This window comes from Microtus oregoni, unplaced genomic scaffold (assembly GCF_018167655.1).
Source record: "Microtus oregoni isolate MIOR12 unplaced genomic scaffold, Mior012 000015F_ref0000493, whole genome shotgun sequence".
NCBI lineage: Eukaryota > Metazoa > Chordata > Mammalia > Rodentia > Cricetidae > Microtus > Microtus oregoni.
In genome coordinates this window covers 29,426,491-29,450,436 of record NW_024543074.1, presented here as the reverse complement: position 1 = coordinate 29,450,436, position 23,946 = coordinate 29,426,491, and the positions used below count along the sequence as shown (strand labels likewise).

Below are 23,946 nucleotides of genomic sequence, written 5' to 3'. Positions count from 1 at the left end.
TGTCCCCATCTTTGCGTGGACCCCCCCCCCCCCAACACAGAGTGAGTTCTGAGACAGCCAAGGCATGTTACATTGAGAAACTCTGTCTCAAAACAAACAAACAAAGACCCCATCAAAACATTGCTCTCAGTTTAGGTTTGCCCAAATATATCAATAATATGTTAATATATCAAATGCTACCAGCATTCATAAGAGTATAGCGTATAAAAGCAAGAAATTGGAAACAATCTAAAAGTTGATGAGAGCTATATTGAGGGGACAAAATCCCAGAAATTAATTATTGGCTTCTCAAGGTTTGACTCACGAGGATGGAAGGAGTTCATGAGTTAGTGTGGGGATAAGTAATCCAGCCCCCTTCCACCCCAGTCTCTAAACCCAGGAGTCCTGTGAAGAGGAAGAAGATAGTGGAGCAAGCTTTCATTAAAGTGTGATCTCTGTGTCACCTACATCAGAGCCCTGAAGGAGCTCTTCAGGAATGGACCTTGGGCTGGGCAGTGGTGCGCATGCCTTTAATCCCAGCACTTGGGAGGCAGAGACAGGTAGATCTCTCTGAGTTCGAGGTCAGCCTGGACTACAGAGGGAGTTCCAGGACAGCCAGGGCTACACAGGGAAAACAACCAACAACAACAGAAATGAACGTTGGGCTCGCTCCTCTCCTGCATATTTTTTTTATTTTTGTTCTTACCTTTGAGGGTTTTGTTTCTGTTAACTCTTTTAAAAACAACAACTACTTTTATGTGTATGGAAGTTTTGCCTGCGTGTATGCCTGTGCACATTGGAGTCCAGAGGGCCCAGAAATGGTGAGATCCCCTAGGACTGGAATTACAGATGGCTGCAAGCTGCCATGTGGGAAGCTGGACCAGCCGTAAATAGTCTTAACCCCCGAGCCATCGTCTCCAGGCCCCAGGCTATCTCACTTGGCAGACTGTCTTAGCACTCCGGCTCCCCTGCCCCCCCCCCATCACCTTCCGAGCTCAGGACCCGGGCCTAGCAGTTCTGCCACCAATCCCCGGAAGCAGGCCAGCGTGGGAAGCAAGCCTCTCGGGCTCACAGATACCGTGTGTGCTTTTCTTCAGCTCTTCTATTCAGAGTCTCAGTCCTACCTGTTTGCAGAAAACAGTCTCGACACATTTCCAGATGAACTCAGTTATTCTGCTACAGCCTCCCCCACCCCCAGCATTGATCTAAATTTAGTTCTTAACACCACAGCCAAGGTGGGCTGGGCTGTGCAGTGACAGTCCCCTCTCTAAGATGAATCCACTGGGTCCTTTCCACTGTTCACATGTGCCTTCAGTTTTACCCTGCTGTTGCTGTCCCCAGAGTCCCCTGGGAAGACAACTTTCCCAGCGATATGCCAAGGCCTAACCTCCCCAGATTTGTCTGTGACTCTTCTCTCTCCCATATCCTCTGCCCTCTGCGTTTGGCTAAATCCGGATCTGAGATTTTACTGTTTCCCTTCTAGTTCAGGCCGAGTACTGGGCTGTGTGTGGGGCTCTGCTTACAGTTACTCTTTTCCCACCCTCAAAGATGTCTCCTATTCAGACACTAAAACATTTGAACTTGAAATAATGGAATTTGGCACCTTTGTTGTTCTGTGATTAAAGTAGAGTGGTCTCAGGGACAGAAAACAAGAGCCTCACAGCTGATCTGAGATCCCCCACCAAAGTGGTTCTTTTCAGGAGCTCAGCCTAAACAAAGATCAGGCTCATGGCTTCTCCTGAGAGAGGAGGGCAGCCGAGAGCGAATCCTGCACCCAGCACGCACTCCCCTGCTCATTCACCTCCCCCAGACAGCTGGGAAATAACACCTCTCACGACAGAACCGGTCCTGGGGCGTCTGCTGGGAGGGGGTGGGGCACTGCAGCAGGAGGATTTCACACTCCGGAGGCCTTGGGAAGCCTGGAGTGGGGGGAAGGAAGCCAGAGCCTGCCTGCCTGTCTCTGAGATTAAGGCTCTCTTAGGGATGTAATGAGTATTCCCAACTCAGAGCCACTAGTCCTCCCCTAAAAATGCCTCCTGCACCCTGGAGGCTTGCTAAAGAGACAGCTGGCTCTCTGGTCGGTCTCTAGATGCAGGATGGGCGTATGTACAGCTGCTGTGGCAGTCAGTGTACTTAAAAGGGAGCAGTCAGGGATGGACCAGGTCTAAGATAATCTCCTATTGTGTTATCTAGATCAAGCCGTTTAACAAATATTTATTGAGTGTCTACACGTGTGACATATTTAGGGCCCTGCCAAGGTCATGTCTGTGAGGCTAATCTGCAGGTGAAGCAGTGCCTACAACACACGCCCTGCAGGTGTCACGCTCCTGCCCACTGTTCTTTTTCGGCCCAGTCCCAATGCTAGAATCTAAGCTGGGGCTGGACCGTTGACCCCTGTCTGGGACCAGCCTGCGGTTACCATGTGGCAAACCAACATCAGTCAGCTTTGCCCTTCCTGGAGTCTTTAAGATTGTCTAATCTTTGTGGGATCTGCTCCAGTTTTGACTGCCAGCCACACCTGGTCTGAATTTACTTTATCTGTGAGGAGGGGCGGTTTTCACAGCCCTTGGTGTGTGTGTGCGCGTTCTGGGGTGTCTTCTGTTAACTCCTTTTGCTCATACCCTGCTAGAAAATCAGAGGCCCCAGACCTCCCTTGAGACATTCAGTTGCAGGGTGAGGTCAGGTCTCACAATTGCCCTCCACCCCAGCGTCAGGATTCCAGTTATCAGTCTTGTCCTGGCACCTGCCTTGGTTGCTTCTTGTTTTCCACCCTCAACCCTTTCCAGGAGCCAAGGGCGGGTCACCAGGTGTTGGGACCAGGTTGTAGGGTGAGACCTTAGGCTGTTTGAGGTAAGGACAGCTTCAAGGATGAGGGTGAGGTGTGGGTCTCGGTTGTGGGTGCCAAAAGAGGCAGGCGGCAGACGCCTTGGGGACAGCGGTGATTTGCGAGCCAGGTTCACCACTAGGGCCCACAGACCCAGCTCGACGACCCCAGGTCCTGCAGCGCCCCGCCCCCGCGGTCCGCTAGCGACGCGTCGCCTGCCGCGCCCCGCCCCCGCCGCAGTGCCCGGATGCGGGTGACGTGCGGCCGCCATCTTCCCAGTCCCGGGCAGCCAGAGCCAGTCGGAGCCAGCGCGAGCCGCAGCCGCCGCCGCCGCCGCCGCCGCTGCCGCCGCCGTCACTGCCTCTGCCAAGTCCTCTGCCCGCTGCCCCCGCCATGTAAGTCGGGCGCCCGCCACTCGCCACCCGCGACGTTCTGCCCCGCGCGGGCCGCCACCCCGAGGAGTGGGCCGGGAAACACGGGGGTCCCGCCCGCCCCTCTCACGCGGTGGACCAGGCTGGTGCCCATGACCGCGCCTGGACGCCCGGAACCTGTCCCAGGCGGTCTGGCCCAGGCGATGGCCGCGGGAGGAAGCGGACCCGGCGTCCACCCGCCCCACCCCAACCACCATGGCTGTCAGTCATTTCGGGTCGACCCCGAGCAGCATCTCTGAGGTCGCTTTCATTTAACAGGCGGGGAAATTGAGGCACAAGGAGGGTCTCTCAAGGTCACGCAGCTCAACCGCAGCGGGGCCGTAGAGTGACAGGGTTTCCTGTCGGGTGGCTTTTCCTCACGCAAGGGAAGACTGGAAGGACTATGGATGGACAGGTGGATGGGTGGAGCCCCGGCCGCGGGGCCCGAGGCTTCAGGCCCTGAATCTTAATCCGTTTCTCCTCCTTAGGTCGGCTACCGCTGCCACCGTCCCGCCTGCCGCCCCGGCCGGCGAGGGTGGCCCCCCTGCACCCCCTCCAAATCTTACCAGTAATAGGAGACTGCAGCAGACCCAGGCCCAGGTGGATGAGGTGAGTGTGTGTGTCAAAGGTGCAAGATGATGGGTTGGCAGATAGGTGTGGGAGCCCATCTTGGCTTGAAGGTGTGATGACAGTTTACGCTTGTGGATTTTGGGTCAGAGACCCACCGTGTCCCATCTGTTTCCCTGTCAGCATGCACTTGAAGGGTTATGGGGTGTTAATCAGTTGTGCTAGGCTGGGGTGTGCCAGCTGGGGCAGGTGTGCTCTCTCTGGTCATAGGCTGATCCATATAGAGGGTGTTGCTGTGGCATCTGAAGTGTATGGCTGCAGCATGCCCCTGATGTGTGCTCCTTGCATGTCCCCAGGTGTGCTAGGCATGTTCTATGTATGTCCTTGGCATGTTAGCCTGGAAACATCGGGTGCATGTTCCATGTGTGGCACAATGGGCACATGTTCAAGAAGTGCCCTCCTTAAGGCGTGCCTTGGCACACCCCCTGCCTCGTGGACCCCTCCCCCCAGGTGGTGGATATCATGAGGGTGAATGTGGACAAGGTCCTGGAGCGGGACCAGAAGCTATCGGAGCTGGATGATCGTGCAGATGCCCTCCAGGCAGGGGCCTCCCAGTTTGAAACAAGTGCTGCAAAGCTCAAGCGCAAATACTGGTGGAAAAACCTCAAGGTAAGGGGGCAGGAGATAGGGACAGGTCGGAGGGCCAGAGGGCAACTGAGGGCGGCACCGTTTGTCTCATTGACCCTCCCTCTCGCTCCTAGATGATGATAATCTTGGGAGTGATTTGCGCCATCATCCTCATCATCATCATCGGTGAGTGGGGCAGGAGTGTCCAAGGCCCTTTCCCTGGAGAGGTAGAGGTTATCCCTGTGGATTCTGGGTTTTGAAGGTCATTAACCTAGTTTTTACTCTTCAACGAAAACACATTTTGCTGCTTTTGACAGTTCTGATTCATCTAGAGCCAAAAAACTAGGCTGTTGTATAGCCTTACTTTGCCTGGTTCTGGGTAATTTCTGTTAGGATTTTGAAGATAATTCTACTGGGTGAGTCCCTGGCGCTCCACTGAGAACCCTTTGGGTCTAAGAGAGCCAAGTCTGGGGATCCTAGAACTGGGGAGTGGAAGACAGTGAGGGTTGAGGGGCTTGGATGCGACCAGGAAATCAAGTACTCCACTCTTGGATGCCCAGTGGATTAAAGGTTCTGTGCTTCTTTGCCCTATTATGGAGTTTACAAACTCTTAATACCCACTTGTCAAGTTCTCTTTGTTATATCGGTGAAGAAACTGAGGCTCAGAGAGGGGAAGGGATGCCAGCCAGCTGGGGAGTGGGGAGGTTTGGAACAGGGCCAGGCCTGACACACTGCTTTCTTTCTCTTTCTACCCCTCTCCCTTGTCCTCCTCTCGCCCTCTCTCCACAGTTTACTTCAGCACTTAAATCCCTGAGGAGTCTGCCCTGCCTAAGAAGGGCCTCTCTCCCACCCCCAGCCGTTCCTCCACCTCTCAGCCATATCTTTCAGCCCCCCTCCCTTGGATCCGTGTGTGTGTGTCCGTGTGTGTGCCCCCTGTAAATAGCCAGCTGTTATTTATACATATATAATATTATATATATTTGGTCTGTTTGTAGTTTTATTACTAGAAGATTTTTTCCGGTTGTCCTTAACACCCCTTCCTGAGGTTCCCCTCACCTCTCTCTCTCATCCTCTGCCCCTTTTCCTCTTTTCCTGATAGCCCCAAGTCCCCTCATTTGCATCTGCTATGCAATAGCCCCTCTCCTCCTTCCCTTGGATTTAACTGGCCCTTCCCTAGCTTCCCTCTACAATTCCTGACCCTCCCAAAACAAAAAGCAAACTCCACAGAAACAAACAAAAACTCCCACCTGTCCAGGCTTCCCTAGGTTGCATCTTGTATCCCTTGGAAGGCTCTGAGACTGGTCCCACTTGGTCCTAAGAATTCCAAGGTTTTCTGGGAGCTTCCAAGATATTAATTAGCATATCATTTGCATACCAACATCTTTTGTGTTTTCTTCCTTTTTGTTCCATCACTCTTCTCTGTGTTTTCTTTTCTGAAGAGTTTGTCTCCATTGGTCCTCTTATCACACTTCATTTGCACGACATTACCTGCAGGTGGTGGGGAGCCTAGGCTTTTGGGGAACCAGGCTGCTCTGGGCCCCAGAATTGCCCCCTCCCAGCCCCTCTAGTCTAGTTTACCTCCCTTACCCCATTTCCCAAACCTCTTGTACCCTTCTCTTCCTCCCCCCCAGCTGGTGTGTGTCTTGGAGTTCAGTGTGTTATGATGGACCAATAATTCTGCCACTCGGGGTCTCTCCCTACATTCCTGCTCCCCAGTTTTCATGTGGGGCACTCAACTGACATTCCCAGGAGGTCTCCCTCCCTCCCATCTGCCTGATCTGCCTCCTCCTCCCACCAGGAGAATTGGGGGCTGACCACAATCTGATTCCTTGAGGAGGGGTGGCTCCAGTGTGTGTGTGTCATCACTGCCTTGGGGAGGAGCAGGACAAACTAGAATCCCCCCAATTCCTGCCTGAAATCTCTGGCCTCTTACTTGCTAGAGGTTGGAATGAAAACTTTCCTCCCCAATCTGGGGGTGGGTGTTGCCCCCCATCACTGCCCAGCTCCTCTGACTGCCCCCCTGTATTCAGGGTGGGGGTACTAGTCACTGCCAATATGTGTATGGGACTTGCTGGATGGTGGGGATCCTCACCTTTCTCCAGGGCTGTTAAGTCCAGAGAGAGAGGGGGAGAGAGAGAAAGAGAGAGAGAGAGTGCAAGCTATTCCCTTTTTGGGTGAAATGATAGAAGAAGGATCTAGTCTTTTAAAATGGCACAGTTTTAGGGGTCTGAGGGTACAGCCCCTTAACCTACCACGGCGGGGGGAGTGTCCCCAAACTCTTCCCCCCTACACACCAGGTTTTCTATGTGGAGGGGAACCAAGGAGATCTAAACTGTGGTGTGAAAGGGTAGGAGAGATGCTGGGGGTGGGGGTGCTTGTGTTCTAGACCCCCAATATTATCCCAGTGTCCCCTGCCTTCCTTCTTCCCCTTCCCCATGCCCCCAATTCTGTGGCGCATCCAGATTGTGAAAATGTACAATAAACGTGTAATGAGTAACCAGGTGGTGTCTACGGTCTTTTTCTTAACCAGGATTAAGAGTATTGGATCTTCAGGTATAATGGAATGGGGTGGAAAAGATTCATTGGGAGGAGCTGGCCTGTTGCTAGAGGCCATGACCTCAGTTGGGCTCTTGCAAAGTGTGATTCCCAAAGTGGCCATGTGGGGCACTAGGAGATGAGAATCACTAAGGAATCTGGTGTGTCTAAGCCAGGTGAACTCTACAGCCTGAGGTTCCCAGCTCCCCACTCCCTGGCCTTGAGTATGCTGCTACCATTGAATTCCTGGCACCCCTTAGGCTCTTTCAAAGCCGTTCTCTCCTGGGCTGCTCTGTGGGGGCATTTCGTCCCCTTTACAGCTCAGCACCAGACATCCAGATGAATGCTTGAAAGATCAGCTTGATGAGACAAAGCCAACTGTGGAATAAAGCTGGCTATAGATGGCATACTACCCTTGCACTTGGTTGTGTGATTGTCACTTTAGCCCCTCTCTTGAGCTCTCAAAGCTCTGTAAGTACCTCTGTCCGCATATACACACTTCAGGGGCATCACTGAGATGTAGCTGTGTAGGAAAGAGGCAGTGTTTCCCTCTGCGTTCAGGGTATAAGGGACTAGTCACTGCCAGTGTGTGTGGTACTTGCTGGATGTTGGTGATCCTTCCCTATCCAGGGCTGTTGAACCTAGAGAGAAGTGAGTCTAAGAACCACTAGAGGGCCAGGTGTGGTGTGTGCCTTTAATCAAACATGCTGCCAGCCTAGTCTACATAGTGAGATCCTGCCTAAATAAAAATAACTTTTTTGGGGGGCAGGGTGGGGAGACAGGGTGTCACCATGCAGTTCTGACTGCCCTGGAACTCATGTAGAGGGAGCTGGCCTGGAGATCCAAGTGCCTCTCTGTCTCTTTCGTGTGGGATTAAAGGTGTGTGCCACCTCACCTTGCCAAGAATAAGAACTATTAGAGGCATTACTAAAAATAGATTTTTCAGGCCCTTACATTGGAGATTATTCTAGAGGGTCTAAGGTGCCCAGGTGTCTTGTATTTTGCAGTACTCTATCCTAACTCCCTTTATGGAGAGTTTAAATATATTAGGCTTTTTGCATTTAATCCCTGAAATTACTTAGAGGTTTAAGCTTTCCATAGACCCTAAGACATCGACATACCTTCACGGGTGTCAGAGCTTTTTCATCAACATGTTAACATGGGAATTCTGACTGATTATGTAACCTCTGCATCTCGTCTCTTGTGAGGTTATGAGTAGTGAGCCGGCCTTGGCAAGAAGCGTCTGGCACAGAAAACAGATAGGAGGCGGTCATTTTCACCATCATCGTCATACAATATAAAGACCTCTTCACGCTAATGCTCAGACTTAAGCTTTGGGGATAATCAGAGAAACAAAACTCGGGCACCAGGAGCCTCTCGGGGTCTCTTTAAGGATCCCCACTACGCCATAGCCTATCACATCTACGCCTGCGTACAAGTCGCTCGGTACGCCTGCGCAGACTCCACAGTCTTGGATAAGTGTCGTCAAGGAAAATCCCCAGCTTCTCGGTAAACAAGTTGCCGCGTGAGCCGGCCTGCACGTGTTCCCTACATCTCCGAGACCTCAGCCTATGAGAAAGTTTTTAGGGCAGGGCTAGCATCTGCGTCACTGATTTAGGTAGGGCGGGGTTGTTTCCACAGCCAATAAAAGCCTTGGGAGTGGGTGAGGGGTGTTGCTTCCGGTGGGATGTCCAATCAACGCGCTGGGTCGCCCCCTCCCTCACGTGACCGGTTACCAAGTTATCCAATGGCAAGATGACTGCGCCCTGAAGTGCCAATGGTGGCTTTGCAAGGGCTTGTCGGCAGCACGCGGAGCGGGGCATGGGCTGGCGCCTCTAAGCCAATAAGCTTGGGAGGCGTGACAGAATGGGCAGAGGGAGGGCCTGGAGGAGCCTGTGGAGTAGCTACCCAATGTCCCCAATAGTGAAGAAATTTGGATTATGTATGTGTGCTATCGAAACTGTGAGTAACCCCCTACTCCGGGACGGTCGAAGTGTTTTTTTTTGTTTTGTTTTGTTTTTGTTCTTCTTGTGGAGATGTACTCGGCCAAAAGGGGTGTCAATGGCGTGGTGTGTGTGTGGAATCGTGCAAAGGCGTGTTCGCTGCAGTAGGAGTGTTTGATGGTTGTGGGCTGCAAACTCAGCTCTAGGGAACGTCAGTGGGAGGTACCAATATCAGATGTCTCACCTCTCCAGGGTCCCCGGACCCCACTGCCTAGCGCGGAATGCTCAGAAACCCTCAGCCTCCCGAGCGAGCTGAGGCGCCTGCCTTAGGAAGCCTGAGAGCTGTTTAAAGTTTGGTGGGCTCCTCTTGGAAGAGGCAGGGAGTCGGAGCCTGGAGAAAGGCCCTGCCTGGTAGGGCAGGTGGGAGCGTGGGGTGGTGACCCAAGAAAGGTTGATGTGCCGATTTGTGTGACTCGCACAGACTGTCGCATCACGACGCTGGGTTACTGTTTCATGCGGAAAGGACAGCATCGGGGTCTTAGAGACCTGCTTGCAAACAGAAATGAGCTAGCAGTTGGTTGGTTTTGAAAGAAGAGGGTAGAGAGCTTCTGTATCACCGGCTTGCCCACTCCTCTCGAGCTGCTAGAGGTGAGGAGGCACCAAAAAAGCTGCTCTGGTGTCTAGTCAGGCCTGGGGGGGGGGGGGGGGGATAGGTGGGAGAGGGAGGAAGTGAGGTTCCTAGGAAAGCACTGTAACTGGAGACTTCTCAAATGATCTCTATGCTTTTGAGCACTGAAAAAAAAAATGAACTGCGGTGGTGTGTGTGGAGTAGAAACAATGCCTTGAGATCAGACTGAGAGGGAAGAGGGAACTGGATGCAGCTTATGTTCTAGGCACCAAACTTAGAAGCAAGGGACTGTTTGAGAGGTCCTGGCTTGACAGTGCTGGAATGCAGAGTAGAGGCTCAGTAACTTCACAGGGGCCCCGAGGGTGGAAGGCAGAAGGACAAGCCATCTTCAGAGCCTAAACCTCAGGCTCCATTATTAGGAAACCGAGAACATTTTATGAAGCAGAAAATTAAGGCAAGTGTAGCACCTCCTAAGTCTGAGTTGTCCCTCTGAAAGGAGAGTGATACCTACCGTCAGTTGTTCTGGGACTTAAAAAAGAACAGTGTATGTAAAGTACTTAGTCTAACGCTTGGGTCATTTAAAACAGAAATTATAAGATAACAAAACGATAGTAATAGGGATTTATCTGAATGTTGTGGCTCGGAATAACCCTCATCTTCTGTTTTTCTGCAAGTTTTGATGACTCCGCTTTTCCCTCTTCCTGACTTTTCTGGTCTGCAGGCAGCAGCCCAAATTCCATCATTCCTCCCCTGTATTCCTCTCCCAAGATCTGGGTTCCAGACAGAGGCTACTTACTCTGTCCCAGTTTGACTCCCTCATCCTAAATCCAGCTCCCCGGACCCCCTCCCACCTATGCTGTGTTGTAATAGTAACTAGAAATCCCGCCTCTGAAAGGGGCCCCTCTAGGAAGGAGCAAAGGTGCGCGTTCCCTCGCTGAACCTGGTCCTCCGATTTACCCGCGGTGGCTCTTTGGTACCTGGCCAGCAGCTGTGTACAGTTTGGTGAAAGGGAAAAGCCAAGGCCAGAAGCTGTAAGAGCCAGCTGGGAGCCCACCAACACAAATCTCGACTAGAGAGTCAGGCTTGGGGTCAGGGAAGTGGGACCCCTTCCTCCTTCCTAACCGTCTCTCCAGGAATCCCTGGCTTTTGTACGGGACGGCTGTCTTTGGGTTGGGGGAGGCGCCAAGTCTGAGTGCACGCCCTGGGCCACCAGCCAAGAGAACACGATGTTCCCTAGTGCGCTGGCCGCCGCCCTCTGGGGCTGGCTCCCTCCCAAACCGCTGCCTCTCCAGTCTCCATGGCCCACATTCCCCCGGCTGCCTCGCCCCGCCTCCTTCCTCCGCTTTGACGTCAGCACTGTCTCCCGCCCCCTCTTCTCCATTGACGGCAGCAGAGCCTGGTTACTGTGGGGACGGTGAGACCTGACAACCTGGGCCTTGGGATCAGGTGGGGGCTTTTGGAGGGCTGAAACCCTTTTTGTCTGTGTAAATGGCAGATACGGAGGTGGGCGAGCGGTGGCTGTTTGGGTCAGAGGAGGCACACCTGAATCCTTGAGAGCTGTGGAGGGAGGGAGGGTCTGAAAAACAAAAAAGGAGAGAACAGTACGAGGGGGCAGGAAAGCAGGATCATTTTCAGGAAGAGGAAGCTGAGGAGTCAGGCACACATGTCTTTTGTTTTCCGTTTTCCTGCGTCTGTCTTTCTGGGTTGTTTTATAACACTTCTGTGTCCCAGCTTTTCTACAGATCCCTGCCCCTCCGCCCCCTCTAAGGGAAACACTATTGTTAAGGAAAGCTTTAGCCACGTGACAGCGAGGGGCGTGCACTTACAGCTGATTATGTCAGAGGCTGCTTGGAGGCCTCTTCACCTGCCACCTACGTTTCCAGGGAACCCTGAGAGGAACTACTCAGCCCAGGTCTGGATAGAGGGGACGTGTCACTGCTGCTCTCCGGGACCCAGTTAGGAGTCAGCGCACCGCTTTTCTTTTTTAAATTGTATTTTGCTGCCTCCTCTCCTCGCGAGGCTCCCTCTCTTACCTATCCTTGATGGAAACAAAGTCGTCATGTTTACGACAGTCTCCGGGGTGTCAAGTCCTGACACTAGACTGACTTCCGTTACTGCTGAGCGTACAGTAGGTGACATGGATGGGCTTGCTGCTCGAACCTTAGCTTGCTTTTTCTAAACAGCAGGAATATAAAGCCCTTGCCACCCCACCTTTTCTGCTTAGGGCCTCAGCTGCCTTCTCTGCTGCCCCCTTTGCAGTTCTGGTTTCCTGGCCCCCACTTTGGGGGCAGCCCTGAATGTGGGTGGCTGCATCCTCTGCAGAGAGGCAGTGCTAGTCACCAAGTTGGCTGCCTGGAGACCTTTTCTCTGATTGGCCATCGAGGCACCTGCTTTTGTTTCCTTTCACTGTAGCCATTGGCTCTCGCTGCCCTTTCTATTATCTGTATCCTCCCATCACCCACTCACCCCTTAATGACACGTGGACCCTCAATTGTCCTTCTCCCAGGATCTGAAGTGTCAGATCAAGGGATTAGATTCTTTGAGACAAGGTTGGGGAGAAGCCAGGAAATATCAGTCTACGTTTTTCTCTCTCCCACTCCCCGTGGGTAGCTCCAGGACAGGTGTCTTGTTCTGCAAGGCTGGTCTGTTCCGGAAGTAGGTTTCTCTTGAACACCCACTGGGACTCAGACATTTTCCCTGAAAAGGAGTAGCTTCCCCCCTTCACTTCCCCTTCGTTATTTACCGTGCGAGGCATCCTGAACCCATTGGCTGACTGAGCGCTGTCTGAGGCCCTTCAGCCCAGCACCAGCACCCAAGTCCACGTGCAAGGATGTGTGTGACACAGCCCTGACCTCAGTGGGAGCCAGTAGCCAATCAGGTGCCAGGGAGAGATCCTTAGCCAACTGGGGGCGGGGCCTGCGGCTCTTCGGGCAGAAGGCCAATGAGGGGCAGGGCCTGGCATTATGCAACCCGCCTCCCAGCCTCTCGGAGCTTCTCGGTTGCGAGCTGAAACCGCAGGCGGCTGGAGGGCGCTCGAACGGCCAGGTAGGGATCTCTACTGCAATCCTAGGGCTAGTCTTTGTCCCGGAGCTTGGCTAGCTACCCCTTCTTCCAATGTGATGGGTCATTTTCAGCTCTGGCGCTTGGACAACGAATCACTAATCCGCCTTTCTTGTCCCTGTCCACCCCTTCCCCGCCCCTGGGGCCCTAGGTGTTCAACCCTTCCCGGGTTGCCTACATTTCTTCCTTGCTCACCTTACCTCCTGCTCTGCGTCTCCATCGCAGCCATCCTAAGCCCAACAACAAACCTTTAGCGAATGTGGCTCCTTACCCTTTCTTGTCACTCGGGAGGGGGGTCCTCGGGTTTACTCTGGCACAAAGACCCCTTTAGGTTTTTGCTCCCTGCCTTCCTCCCTCCAATTCCTGGCCCCATGCCGGTCGTGATGTCAGCCGCTTCATGCTGGAACATCCTGTTCCCAGTGCTATTGCTAGTTCTTTCTGTTGGCCACAGCCTCCCCTTTTCTCCTGGTGCTTGGAAAATACTTGGGATGGGGGTGTGGTTAGACAGGGAGTAGAGGAAAGAGCTATATGTTGGTTGTTATGTGTCCCCTACCTAAGGCGGCGGTAGCGTTAACTAGAAAAGTAGGGGACTGGAAAAGATGCTTGGGTCCCTGCCTATGCCAAGTGGTAACTCCAGTCCTCATGTTCGGAAGTGGGCAAGGGCCCAAGAAAGAAAAGCAGTGTCTTGATCAGAGTGATGAAGCAAGGCAAGAGCTAGAATGGGGGCGTTTCCACAGAGAGGAGAGGCCGTGTATTTCTCCCTGGGGAGGCCAGAACCTGCTCCTGGAGTCCCTATATAGCTCATCTCTTCACATGGCTCCTGGGCCTCTTCGGCCCTGGGAATTTGTTAAGATGGGTGACCCCGGGTCTTTGCAAGCCAGTATGAGAGTGGTTTGGCCAGTGTTGAGAGTGGGTCGGTTTTCCACTTCCACAGCAATAGGGGGTGGGGGAAGGGTCGCTCCTGCCCTCCTGTGGTCCCTCCAGCAACCGCTGAGCTCAGCGGCTGACGTCGGTTTCCCAGGCGACCGTGGCTGTGGCGGAAGCGCGTGGTGGGGCCCGGCACATCGACGCGCATGTGCAGCGGGGGTGGCACCGCCCCCGGATAAAATTAGCCCGGAAGCCTAAATATAGGAGGCCATCAGCTCGCCCCCTGCTCTGAGAGGCCTCAGAGTCCCAGACCAAGTGGGGACCTGATAAGAATTTGGGGGATAGGAAACCTGCAAGCTTTGTCCCACAGCCATAGTTCTAGTTAATTGTTCAGGCTCTACCCACTCCACACTGGCAGAGGGCGGAAGAGAAGGCCTCAGAGAGTACCTTCCTACCTGTGGTATCCTAAGGGGACCGGGAAACAGAACTTAATTCTCTTTCTAGTGTTAGCTCCAGGCCTGAGTCCCATCAGTGAGGGACAGGAAGGACTGCCTGTTGCCAGCAGGTGCTCAGCTTCGCTAAACCTTCCTTCTTGGTTTCTTTTTCTAGGTGCTGTGATTAAATTAGTAAGCCCTCAGAGTCAGGCATCCCACCTTCCTTATCCAAGCCTCAAAAGCACCCCGTTGTGCACCCGTGGTGACCTCTTCACCTTCCCTGTCTTGTCCTCCGCTGCATGGCCCAAACATGAGCGGCCCCCTAGAAGGGGCTGATGGGGGAGGAGACCCCAGGCCCGGAGAACCTTTTTGTCCAGGAGGAGTCCCATCACCTGGGGCCTCCCAGCACCGGCCTTGTCCAGGGCCCAGCCTGGCTGATGACACTGATGCAAACAGCAATGGCTCAAGTGGCAATGAATCCAATGGACACGAATCCAGGGGTGCGTCTCAGCGGAGTTCTCATAGCTCCTCTTCCGGCAATGGCAAGGACTCAGCCCTGCTGGAGACCACTGAGAGCAACAAGAGGTGTGTGCGGGCGTGCGTGCGTGCGTGTGTGCGTGTGTGTGTGCATGTACTTTGGAGTCTAGCAGTGCTAGCACGGTGCTGTTGATCACATGGCCCTCACCTTGGATTGTTACTTCTTTTCTAGTACAAATTCCCAGAGCCCATCCCCACCAAGCAGTTCCATTGCGTATAGCCTCCTGAGTGCCAGCTCGGAGCAGGACAACCCGTCTACCAGTGGCTGCAGGTGTGTGGCGTGAGTGCTGTGGGAGATGCCAGGGGAGCAGGGCTGGACTCTGGGGCTAATGTCTTTACCCCTTTGTTCCTTGTGGGCCTTGTAGCAGTGAACAGTCAGCTCGGGCCAGGACCCAGAAGGAACTCATGACCGCACTTCGGGAGCTCAAACTTCGACTGCCACCTGAACGTCGGGGCAAGGGCCGCTCTGGGACCCTGGCCACACTGCAGTATGCCTTGGCATGTGTCAAGCAGGTGCAGGGTGAGTGGATCTTCCTGACGGTGTGGCCGGGGCATGAATTATTGTAAGTTCCATTTTCTTTACTGAGATGGCTTGAATACCCTTGTCCTACAGCTAACCAGGAGTATTATCAGCAGTGGAGTCTGGAGGAGGGTGAGCCTTGTGCCATGGACATGTCTACTTACACCCTGGAGGAACTGGAGCATATCACATCTGAATACACTCTTCGCAACCAAGTCAGTGGCACCTTGGATCCTCTGTTCTCACACACCCTCATCCCCATTCCTACAGCTTCTAAGTTTCCACTTCATCTTGGTCTCCTAGGATACCTTCTCTGTGGCCGTGTCCTTCCTGACAGGCCGGATTGTCTATATTTCTGAGCAGGCGGCTGTCCTGCTGCGTTGCAAGCGGGATGTGTTTCGGGGTGCCCGCTTCTCGGAGCTCCTAGCTCCCCAGGATGTGGGTGTCTTCTATGGCTCTACTACACCATCTCGACTGCCCACTTGGGGCCCTGGGACCTCTACAGGTAAAGTGCCCTATGCTATGCAGAGGACGGAACAGCTCCGGGAAGCTGCTGCTATGAGCAGTCTGAACCTAGGCTCTTTTCCTGGGCTCTTCTCAGCCAGGATGGCACTGTGCTTATGGTCATTCTCATCCGTTCTAGGGTCAGGCCTCAAAGACTTCACCCAGGAAAAGTCTGTCTTCTGCCGAATCAGGTAGGTAGGGAGAGTAGGAGGCAGGCCTTCTCTCCTATTCACCCGTTATCTCTGTGATGGACAAGAGGGTGGGTGGTTTTCCCCTGGAAACCTCTAACCTTCATCTTTCCCTCGCCAGAGGCGGTCCTGACCGGGATCCAGGGCCGCGGTACCAGCCGTTTCGCCTCACCCCATATGTGACCAAGATTCGGGTCTCAGATGGGGCCCCTGCACAGCCATGCTGCCTGCTCATTGCGGAGCGCATCCACTCTGGCTATGAAGGTGCTTAGGCTAGGGCCCGGGCCCTGGCCCTGGGGGAGATGGGAGGACGGTTTTCCCTCCAGGATGGAGTGAAGTTAAGATGAGAATCTGGGAGGTACAAGCGGGGTTGTTAGGGTTTAGGAAGGTTGTCAGGAAGAGGGGTCAGGCCGTGCTGAGGTAGGGTAGGATGAAATCACTGAGCCGTGACAGGTGATTCTCAGTGTCATCTCTGGTGTGAGTCACCAGATGACTCAGGCTCTCCGGGGGCCATCGAGCCAGGTCTGAGCTGAGAGGAGGAATGCCGGGCAGCAGACCCTCGGCAGAGAGGAGGGCTGAGCAGCTAGCCCTCTGTGAATGAAACCTTCACGTTCTGTGCTGCAGCTCCGCGGATCCCTCCTGACAAGAGAGTCTTCACCACACGACACACACCCAGCTGCCTCTTCCAGGATGTAGATGAAAGGTAAGGTAAAGACATGAGGAAGGTGGGTAACTAGGGCCAACCCGTGGTCTGACAGCTCCTCTCATTGCAGGGCTGCGCCGCTGCTGGGCTACCTGCCCCAGGATCTCCTGGGGGCTCCAGTGCTCCTCTTTCTGCATCCTGAGGACCGACCCCTCATGCTGGCCATTCATAAGAAGAGTGAGTTCTCCTCATCTTGCTCTCCTGCCCTGCTTGTCCCCAGGGTTGCTTAACTGCCCTTGCGGTGATGTCGCTCAATGCTTTGGTCTCTTGTGTGTCTACGTGTGCCTCTCTCTCCACCTTACTTTGTTCCGTTCTCCCACCCACTAACACCACTTCCTTTCCTGCTCCCACAGTTCTGCAGCTGGCAGGCCAGCCCTTTGACCACTCTCCTATTCGCTTCTGTGCTCGGAATGGGGAATATGTCACCATGGACACGAGCTGGGCTGGCTTTGTACACCCCTGGAGTCGCAAGGTGGCTTTCGTGTTGGGCCGCCATAAAGTGCGCACGTAAGTGTGCCATTTCTCTGATCTGGCACTGGGGATGGGGCACTAGGACAGGATCAAGGAAAGGACTGTACACCCTTACCATCCTGCAGGGCACCCCTGAATGAGGACGTCTTCACTCCCCCAACCCCCAGCCCGGCTCTGTCCCTGGACTCTGATATACAGGAGCTCTCGGAGCAGATCCATCGACTGCTGTTGCAGGTGAGAGTTGAGGAAGGCCTCAAGAGTGAAGTGGTCCGGGGGCAGGATGTAGATATCTAACCAACCCATCTTTCTCCTTGTGGCAGCCTGTGCACAGCTCCAGCCCCACAGGACTCTGTGGAGTTGGCCCTCTGATGTCCCCCGGTCCTCTCCATAGCCCTGGCTCCTCCAGTGATAGCAATGGGGGTGATGCTGAGGGGCCTGGGCCTCCTGCTCCAGTGAGTAGCCTTCTCCCAAGTCACCTTTCTCATGGTCCGCTCTCTTGGGACATTGCCTGTTCTTCATGCTACCATTGCCTAGGCTCCCGGGTCTTCTTACTGATACTTGGGCCCCAGGCAGTAGCACCCCAATGCTGCCCAGTGCTCTGCTGTCCCACAGGTGACTTTCCAGCAGATCTGTAAGGATGTGCATATGGTGAAGCACCAGGGACAACAGCTCTTCATTGAGTCCAGGGCCAAGCCTCCTCCTCGGCCCCGCCTCCTTGGTAAGTTGGTAACATAGTAGAGCACAGGGATGGGGATTAAAGCCTCAGGTTCCCCTTACCCTCATTCCTAACCCACTTACCTTTTCTTCTTCTTGTCCCTGCTACAGGTACATTCAAGGCCAAAGTCCTTCCCTGCCAGTCCCCAAACCCTGAACTGGAGATGGCCCCTGCTCCCAACCAAGCCCCACTAGCCTTGGCCCCTGAAGAGCCGGAGAGGAAGGAAGCCTCCAGCTGTTCCTACCAGCAGATCAATTGCCTGGACAGCATCCTCAGGTAAGGCCTGCCAGTCACCTTCTCTCTCAGGCTTTCTTTCCTGCCCTAGGTCCTGCCCTTAAACTCTTTGCTTTGTCCACCCCAGGTATTTGGAGAGCTGCAACATTCCCAGCACAACGAAGCGTAAATGTGCCTCCTCCTCTTCTTGCACTGCCTCCTCCGCCTCTGATGACGACAAGCAGAGGGCAGGCCCAGTTCCTGTGGGGACCAAGAAAGGTAAAGACAGTGCATGCCTGGCTCCCATTGCCCTTGTAGTCCTGGTAATCCTGAGCTTTTACACTTCTGCCTTGGGGGTTCCTACCTGCTCTTCCCGGCCCTCCTTTCTTGCCTCCTGATCTCCAGGTTCCTCCCTTGAGCCAATCCTTCCCGACTCTTCCCTGGGATCCCCTCTCTGGACCTTCCAAGGGATAGGGTGGGTAACCAGTGCCATCTCTCCGCACAGATCCGACGTCAGCAGTGCTGTCTGGGGAGGGGGCCCCTCCTCAGAAGGAGCCAGTGGTGGGAGGCAGCCTGAGCCCGCTCGCGCTGGCCAATAAGGCAGAGAGCGTGGTGTCTGTCACCAGCCAGTGCAGCTTCAGCTCCACCATCGTCCATGTGGGGGACAAGAAGCCCCCGGAGTCGGGTATGGGCATGAGTGAGGGGCAGTGACTGGGCCCCACTTGATCCCTCTCTTTTCTCCCTGCCTTTCTCCCCCTTCCCCCATGGAGAGAAGGAGGCCACCTTAGCTCCTCACTGTCTACCCTGCTAACCTCTGATGCTTGCTCCCCACCCCCACCCCAACCCCATTCTTCTTCCTGTGTTCTTACTGTCAGTTGAACCATAAAAGCAGGGTGTAAGGGGAGGGGGGCCAACATGGAGGTGCTGACCATAGAGGAACTAAAGCAAGGAATAGGAAGACTCTTCGGAATCTTTGGGTAGACCTTAAACGAGTGAAAAGCAAGATATGGGCTTCCTTTAGGCAGAGGTGTTACCCCAGGGGTTCCTGCAGGGTCTTGCCCATGGCTGGGGACTGAGCATCCTCTTTTCTCCTGGGATAGTTTTGCATGGGAAGAAAAGTCCAGGACTAGCTCTTGGCGGGGAGGTTGTGGTGTGGATGTGCTGATGTCTGAGATGTTTCTCACCACTTTTTCCCCATCTCACCTTCCTTAGACATCACCATGATGGAGGACCTGCCTGGCCTAGCCCCTGGCCCAATCCCTAGCCCAGCCCCCAGCCCCACAGTAGCTCCTGACCCAGCCCCAGATGCTTACCGCCCAGTGGGTCTGACCAAGGCCGTGCTGTCCCTGCACACACAAAAGGAAGAGCAAGCCTTCCTCAGCCGCTTCAGAGACCTTGGCAGGCTTCGTGGACTTGACAACTCTTCTGTGGCACCCTCCGCCCGTGGCGAGCGAGGTAGCCACCTGGGCCTTCCTTGAGATGCTTTTTATGCAGCCAGCCTAGGGCCAGGTGCTGAGGGTGGACATGTGGTGGTGAGGGAGATGTTTCTGCCCTGGGACCCAGGCTGATGCAGTCTGCACCCTCAGAACCCTGTTTAGACACCTAGATAGCTTCTTCCTGCTAGGCCAGGCTTCCGGGCTGGAAACTGAAGAGGGAAGCTTGGGGGGCTGGCACTGAGACGAGCGGGTGAAAGTGCTCCGTTCCAGGTAAGCTCCTCGAGTCCTAGCCTGGGAATGGCAAAAGTTGCCCTCACATGAGACTCAGCATCACTGATGGTGATCTGCAGAGACTGGGCCACTCTCGGATGGGGCTGGACTTCCAGATGGAAAGTAGTCTGTCTAGGTACCTGCAGGAGATCTCTGCAGGCACCTGCAGGACGTAGGACTGAGGCCTGGCCTATTCTGCCCACCAAATTGCTCTATTGTGAGTTAGGCAGAGCACAATTTCAACTGGCAGGACAAGTATCCAGGCTGACCCAGCCTGAGGGATTTTGGCAGAAGTACTGAAGTCACCTGCCTATTTATCCGTGGATCCCATTCTGCCTTTTCTTATCCACCAGTGTGCCTCTGTTTTGCACACCCCAGCTTGATCCTCATGTAACCTTGCCCTTCCCTGGCTTCTTTCACAATAAACCCCCCTGTCCCCTGGCTCCTGTCATTCGTCCCTGGAACTTTCCCTACTTTCTAGCTTCTAGTTTGTTTTTTTGCGTGCAGGCTGAGCAGCTCTTTCGGCCCTTTGCCTGTCCTTCTCAGTGTGTTAGGGCAGTGGAGGTGGCAGGCTCCTTGTTAACTCTGGTCTTTCCTTCACAGGCTGCCACCATGGCCCCATGCCCCCTGGTCGCCGACACCACTGCAGATCTAAAGCAAAACGTTCTCGTCACCACCAGACTCCCCAGCCTGAAGCTCCTTGCTATGTCTCCCATCCTTCCCCTGTGCCCTCTTCTGGACCCTGGCCACCCCCAACAGCCACTACCCCCTTCCCAGCAGTGGTCCAACCCTACCCACTCCCAATGTTCTCCCCTCGAGGAGGTTCCCAACCTCTTCCCCCTGCCCCCACACCTGTGTCCCCTGCTACTTTCCCTTCTCCCTTGGTGACTCCAATGGTGGCCTTGGTGCTCCCTAACTATCTATTCCCTGCCCCACCTAGCTATCCATATGGGGTATCCCAGGCCCCTGCTGAGGGGCCACCTACTCCTTCCCACTCGCCTTCTCCATCCCTGCCCCCACTGGCCCCTAGCCCCCCGCACCGCCCAGACTCCCCACTGTTCAACTCAAGATGCAGTTCCCCACTTCAGCTCAATCTGCTGCAGCTTGAGGAGTCCCCGCGCACTGAGGGGGGTGCTGCTGCAGGGGGCCCTGGAAGCAGTGCTGGGCCCTTCCCTCCCAGTGAGGAGGCTGCTGAGCCAGAGGCCAGACTGGTGAGCAACAAGTCCCTCTTCCCCCTCTCCCAATGCCCTCAGCCCTTGCCCCTCTTCTGCCTGGGTCAGTTCTCAGCTGCCTGGAGTTGCTGTGGGTGGGTGGGGTCCAAGCGGAGTTTGTGAGTGGAGCAGAACTCAGCTGCCTCCCCTGGGAAGGGGCGGTTCTGTCCCACAGGTGGAGGATGTCACAGTGAACATCAATGTACATTCTGAGAGTGTATCTGCCTCCCCTGGGAAGGGACGGTTCTGTCCCACAGGTGGAGGACGTCACAGTGGACATCAGTATACATTCTGAGAGTGTATCTGCCTCCCCTGGGAAGGGACGGTTCTGTCCCTCAGGTGGAGGACGTCACAGTGGACATCAGTGTACATTCTGAGGGTGTATCTGCCTCCCCTGGGAAGGGACGGTTCTGTCCCTCAGGTGGAGGACGTCACAGTGGACATCAGTGTACATTCTGAGAGTGTATCTGCCTCTTGGGGAGGGTCTGCATTATGTTCCCTGCTACTCCTCAGCTCTCTCCTCTCAGCTTGGCCCTGTGTCATGGAGCAGGGAGCACAGATGTGTTGGGTTGGGTTAGGTGTGTCTCCTCTGGTTCTCCTCGGCAGTAGAAGCAGTTGAGAAGAAGCCACAGCGTTGCCTCCTTACTGCCTTCCTGTCCCCCTCCACCCCCCTCTGTCTCCAGGTGGAGGTAACTGAGTCCTCCAATCAGGACGCACTTTCAGGCTCCAGCGATCTGCTGGAGCTACTACTACAAGAAGATTCCCGCTCTGGCACAGGCTCTGCAGCCTCGGGCTCCCTGGGCTCTGGCTTAGGCTCTGGGTCTGGTTCAGGATCCCATGAAGGGGGGAGCACCTCAGCCAGCATTACTCGTGAGTGCCATCCTCCAGGACTTCCCAGAGTAGGACAGAGATGGGGAGGTGGGAAGCTAAGCCCCAGTTTGACCTAATTTGTTAAGACCAGGGGCTGGACACAGTGAGCCTTAAAGAGGGTGGATGTGTTAGCCAGACTGGCTCCATTGGCCTTCCCCACTCCTCCACAGGCAGCAGTCAAAGCAGCCACACAAGCAAGTATTTCGGTAGCATTGACTCTTCAGAGGCTGAGGCGGGTGCTGCTCAGGCCAGGACTGAGCCTGGGGATCAGGTCATCAAGTATGTGCTCCAGGATCCCATCTGGCTGCTCATGGCCAATGCTGACCAGCATGTCATGATGACTTACCAGGTGCCTGCCAGGTGAGCTTTAGAGGCCTCATTGTCTTTCCTTTCAGAGCAGCACAGACTAGCCTCCCTGCACGACCCAGATATCTGAGGTTCTTTCTGGGGCGGGTCTGACCTGGAGGTACCCATCGTGGCATAAGCCCCTGTCCTTTGGGGCCCATGAGTAGTTGAGAGTAGCTTTCCTGGTATTGAAATCTTACTTGCCGTCAGGGAGGGCACAGAAGACAGTGGGTTAAGGAATTGTGGTTGAAGATGAATGGCAACATCATGGGTCTGGATCCTAGCCTCTGCCATCCTCACCCAGGGACACGGCCTCTGTGCTGAAGCAAGACCGGGAGATGCTCCGAGCCATGCAGAAACAACAGCCACGGTTCTCGGAGGACCAGCGGCGGGAACTGGGTGCTGTGCACTCCTGGGTCCGGAAGGGCCAGCTGCCTCAAGCCCTTGATGTCATGGTGAGAGAAGTCTGGGAAGCCAGGAAGAGACTAGGGTGGAAAAAACTGAGCTCAGGTTCAAGGGATAGAGGAGTAAAGTCTGGTCTCAGTGTCTTTGGATCATTAATTCTGAAGGATGCTAATCCCCTAAATCTGTTGTTGCATTATGTAATGTTAAACCATATTACCTCATGAGTTTTCACAGAACTTGTCTGCCCCCCCATACCATCCCATAGTAGTGGGGAGCATTTTCTTAAAAATTTTCAGATTTCTGTATATGAGTGTTTTTGTCTGCATATATGTCTATATAGCACATGTGTGCCTGGTCCTGTGTCCATGGAGGTCAGAAGCGGGAGCTCTGGAACTGGAGTTAAGGATGGTTGAGCACCATGTGGGTACTGATGTCTGAAGCTGGGCTCTCCAGCTCCTTCACTGGAGGATTTTCCAACCTTGTTAGCCCTTAGCCACACGTGTGGACTGGTTTCTTGGGAGATTATTTTGGGACTTGGGGTTAGGTTAAGGTTGGGATGCTGGGCTTGCCAACTCCCACTGAGGAGCCTGCTTAACTCGTCCTGCTTTCCCTCTAAGGCTTGTGTGGACTGCGGTAGCAGCATTCAAGATCCTGGCCATTCTGATGACCCACTCTTCTCAGAACTGGATGGATTGGGGCTGGAGCCCATGGAGGAGGGTGGAGGCGAGGGTGGTGCTGGTGGTGGTGCTGGTGGTGGTGCTGGTGGTGGTGAGGAGGCCCAGACTCAAACTGGGGTTAAGGGCTCAAGCTCTCAGGACTGTGCCATGGAGGAAGAAGAACAAGGTGGGAACTCATCCAGTCCAGCTTTACCTGCAGAAAACGGCACCAGCTAGTCTCCATTTGGGGGGTCACTTACAGCAGTCTAGGAGAGGCTTCCTTTTCAACCATGTTCGGGTTCTTAGAACTCAAGATATGGCCGGACCAACCAATAGGAAACTGCCCCAGCTTCTCCCCATAAGGGGCAGGACCCCCCACTACCAGTCCAGGACCCAGGAGCTGCCTCTGGCCTCTTAGCAGAGAGCAGAAGATTTCAGCCCAGTTTGGAGGATTGTCCGTCCCCACCCTGCTGAGGAGACCTTCCCTCATCCAGTTCAGGTGGCTGACAAGCTGCTGAATTGGCCTCTTCAATCTCAGCTAAGCCTGAGTCCCAGTCAGAGGGTTGGGGCCGCACTTATTTATTGGGGGAGACAGCTCACTCTCCTACCTCATCTCAAGATGGGAGGAGGGGAGCCTGGGGTCCATGTATAGGACCCAGGGGTTTTGAACCCCTAGCTGCTCCAGGGTAGGGGAGGTTGGTGGACCATGGAGTCCCTGGTGCTGCCCCTCAGGTGGGACCCAGGTGTTCTCAGCTCTACCCTCTACCAATGGCATTTGTGTTTTTGATATTGTGTCTGTTATTTTTTTTTTTAAATACAAAATGAAAAACCAAAAACTCAAGACTTTGTGGAATGAAGTCGGGAGTTTGGGTGAGGGGAGGATTGTCCCTACCACCAGCAAGGTTGTAATAGGTGGGTTCATGAGCCCTATTCGGGCTTTGCTCACACAATAGAACTACACTCTACCATTACCTTAGTTAGTTAGCTTGGTTATCCTGTGATGCAGAGAAGCAAGAAGAATGTGGTTA

General features: G+C 54.3%; 2 protein-coding genes across 5 annotated transcripts; both read left to right on the top strand.

The window, feature by feature from the left end:
- The first annotated feature begins 3,037 nt into the window (after positions 1-3,037).
- On the top strand, positions 3,038-6,904 carry Vamp2 (vesicle associated membrane protein 2). The gene is made up of 5 exons (XM_041665196.1): positions 3,038-3,198; positions 3,702-3,822; positions 4,291-4,449; positions 4,542-4,593; positions 5,197-6,904. Coding segments are annotated over exons 1-5 (351 nt in total). The 5' UTR covers positions 3,038-3,196; the 3' UTR covers positions 5,214-6,904.
- Positions 6,905-8,768: 1,864 nt separating this feature from the next.
- Per1 (period circadian regulator 1) lies at positions 8,769-23,751 on the top strand. 4 transcript variants are annotated; one of them, XM_041664408.1, is made up of 24 exons: positions 8,882-8,904; positions 10,235-10,312; positions 14,050-14,459; positions 14,584-14,682; positions 14,777-14,931; positions 15,025-15,146; positions 15,235-15,436; positions 15,575-15,626; positions 15,745-15,887; positions 16,248-16,326; positions 16,397-16,503; positions 16,680-16,833; positions 16,923-17,031; positions 17,118-17,249; positions 17,410-17,515; positions 17,623-17,788; positions 17,874-18,004; positions 18,231-18,410; positions 18,938-19,180; positions 20,035-20,642; positions 21,326-21,512; positions 21,683-21,872; positions 22,162-22,312; positions 22,880-23,751. In XM_041664408.1, exons 3-24 carry the CDS (start codon positions 14,185-14,187, stop codon positions 23,153-23,155), a joined length of 3,867 nt encoding a protein of 1,288 aa, XP_041520342.1. In that variant the 5' UTR covers positions 8,882-8,904; positions 10,235-10,312; positions 14,050-14,184; the 3' UTR covers positions 23,156-23,751. The 4 variants fall into 4 exon arrangements, with proteins under 4 accessions (XP_041520340.1, XP_041520342.1, XP_041520343.1 ...); XM_041664406.1 differs by lacking the exon at positions 10,235-10,312 and having other exon boundaries at positions 8,769-8,904; XM_041664409.1 differs by lacking the exons at positions 8,882-8,904; positions 10,235-10,312 and adding an exon at positions 10,941-10,959.
- The last annotated feature ends 195 nt before the right edge of the window (positions 23,752-23,946 follow it).

What these genes read in the sequence shown, in the direction of transcription:
- Vamp2 (XM_041665196.1), top strand. An exon ending in CCCAGGCCCAGGTGGATGAG is followed by an intron (nt 3,823 to 4,290) that starts GTGAGTGTGTGT and finishes CCCTCCCCCCAG; the next exon opens with GTGGTGGATATCATGAGGGT. An exon ending in ACTGGTGGAAAAACCTCAAG is followed by an intron (nt 4,450 to 4,541) that starts GTAAGGGGGCAG and finishes TCTCGCTCCTAG; the next exon opens with ATGATGATAATCTTGGGAGT.
- Per1 (XM_041664406.1), top strand. Translation starts at nt 14,185, where the DNA reads ATGAGCGGCCCCCTAGAAGGGGCTGATGGGGGAGGAGACCCCAGGCCC. An exon ending in AATACACTCTTCGCAACCAA is followed by an intron (nt 15,147 to 15,234) that starts GTCAGTGGCACC and finishes TTGGTCTCCTAG; the next exon opens with GATACCTTCTCTGTGGCCGT. An exon ending in CAAGAAGCCCCCGGAGTCGG is followed by an intron (nt 18,411 to 18,937) that starts GTATGGGCATGA and finishes CACCTTCCTTAG; the next exon opens with ACATCACCATGATGGAGGAC.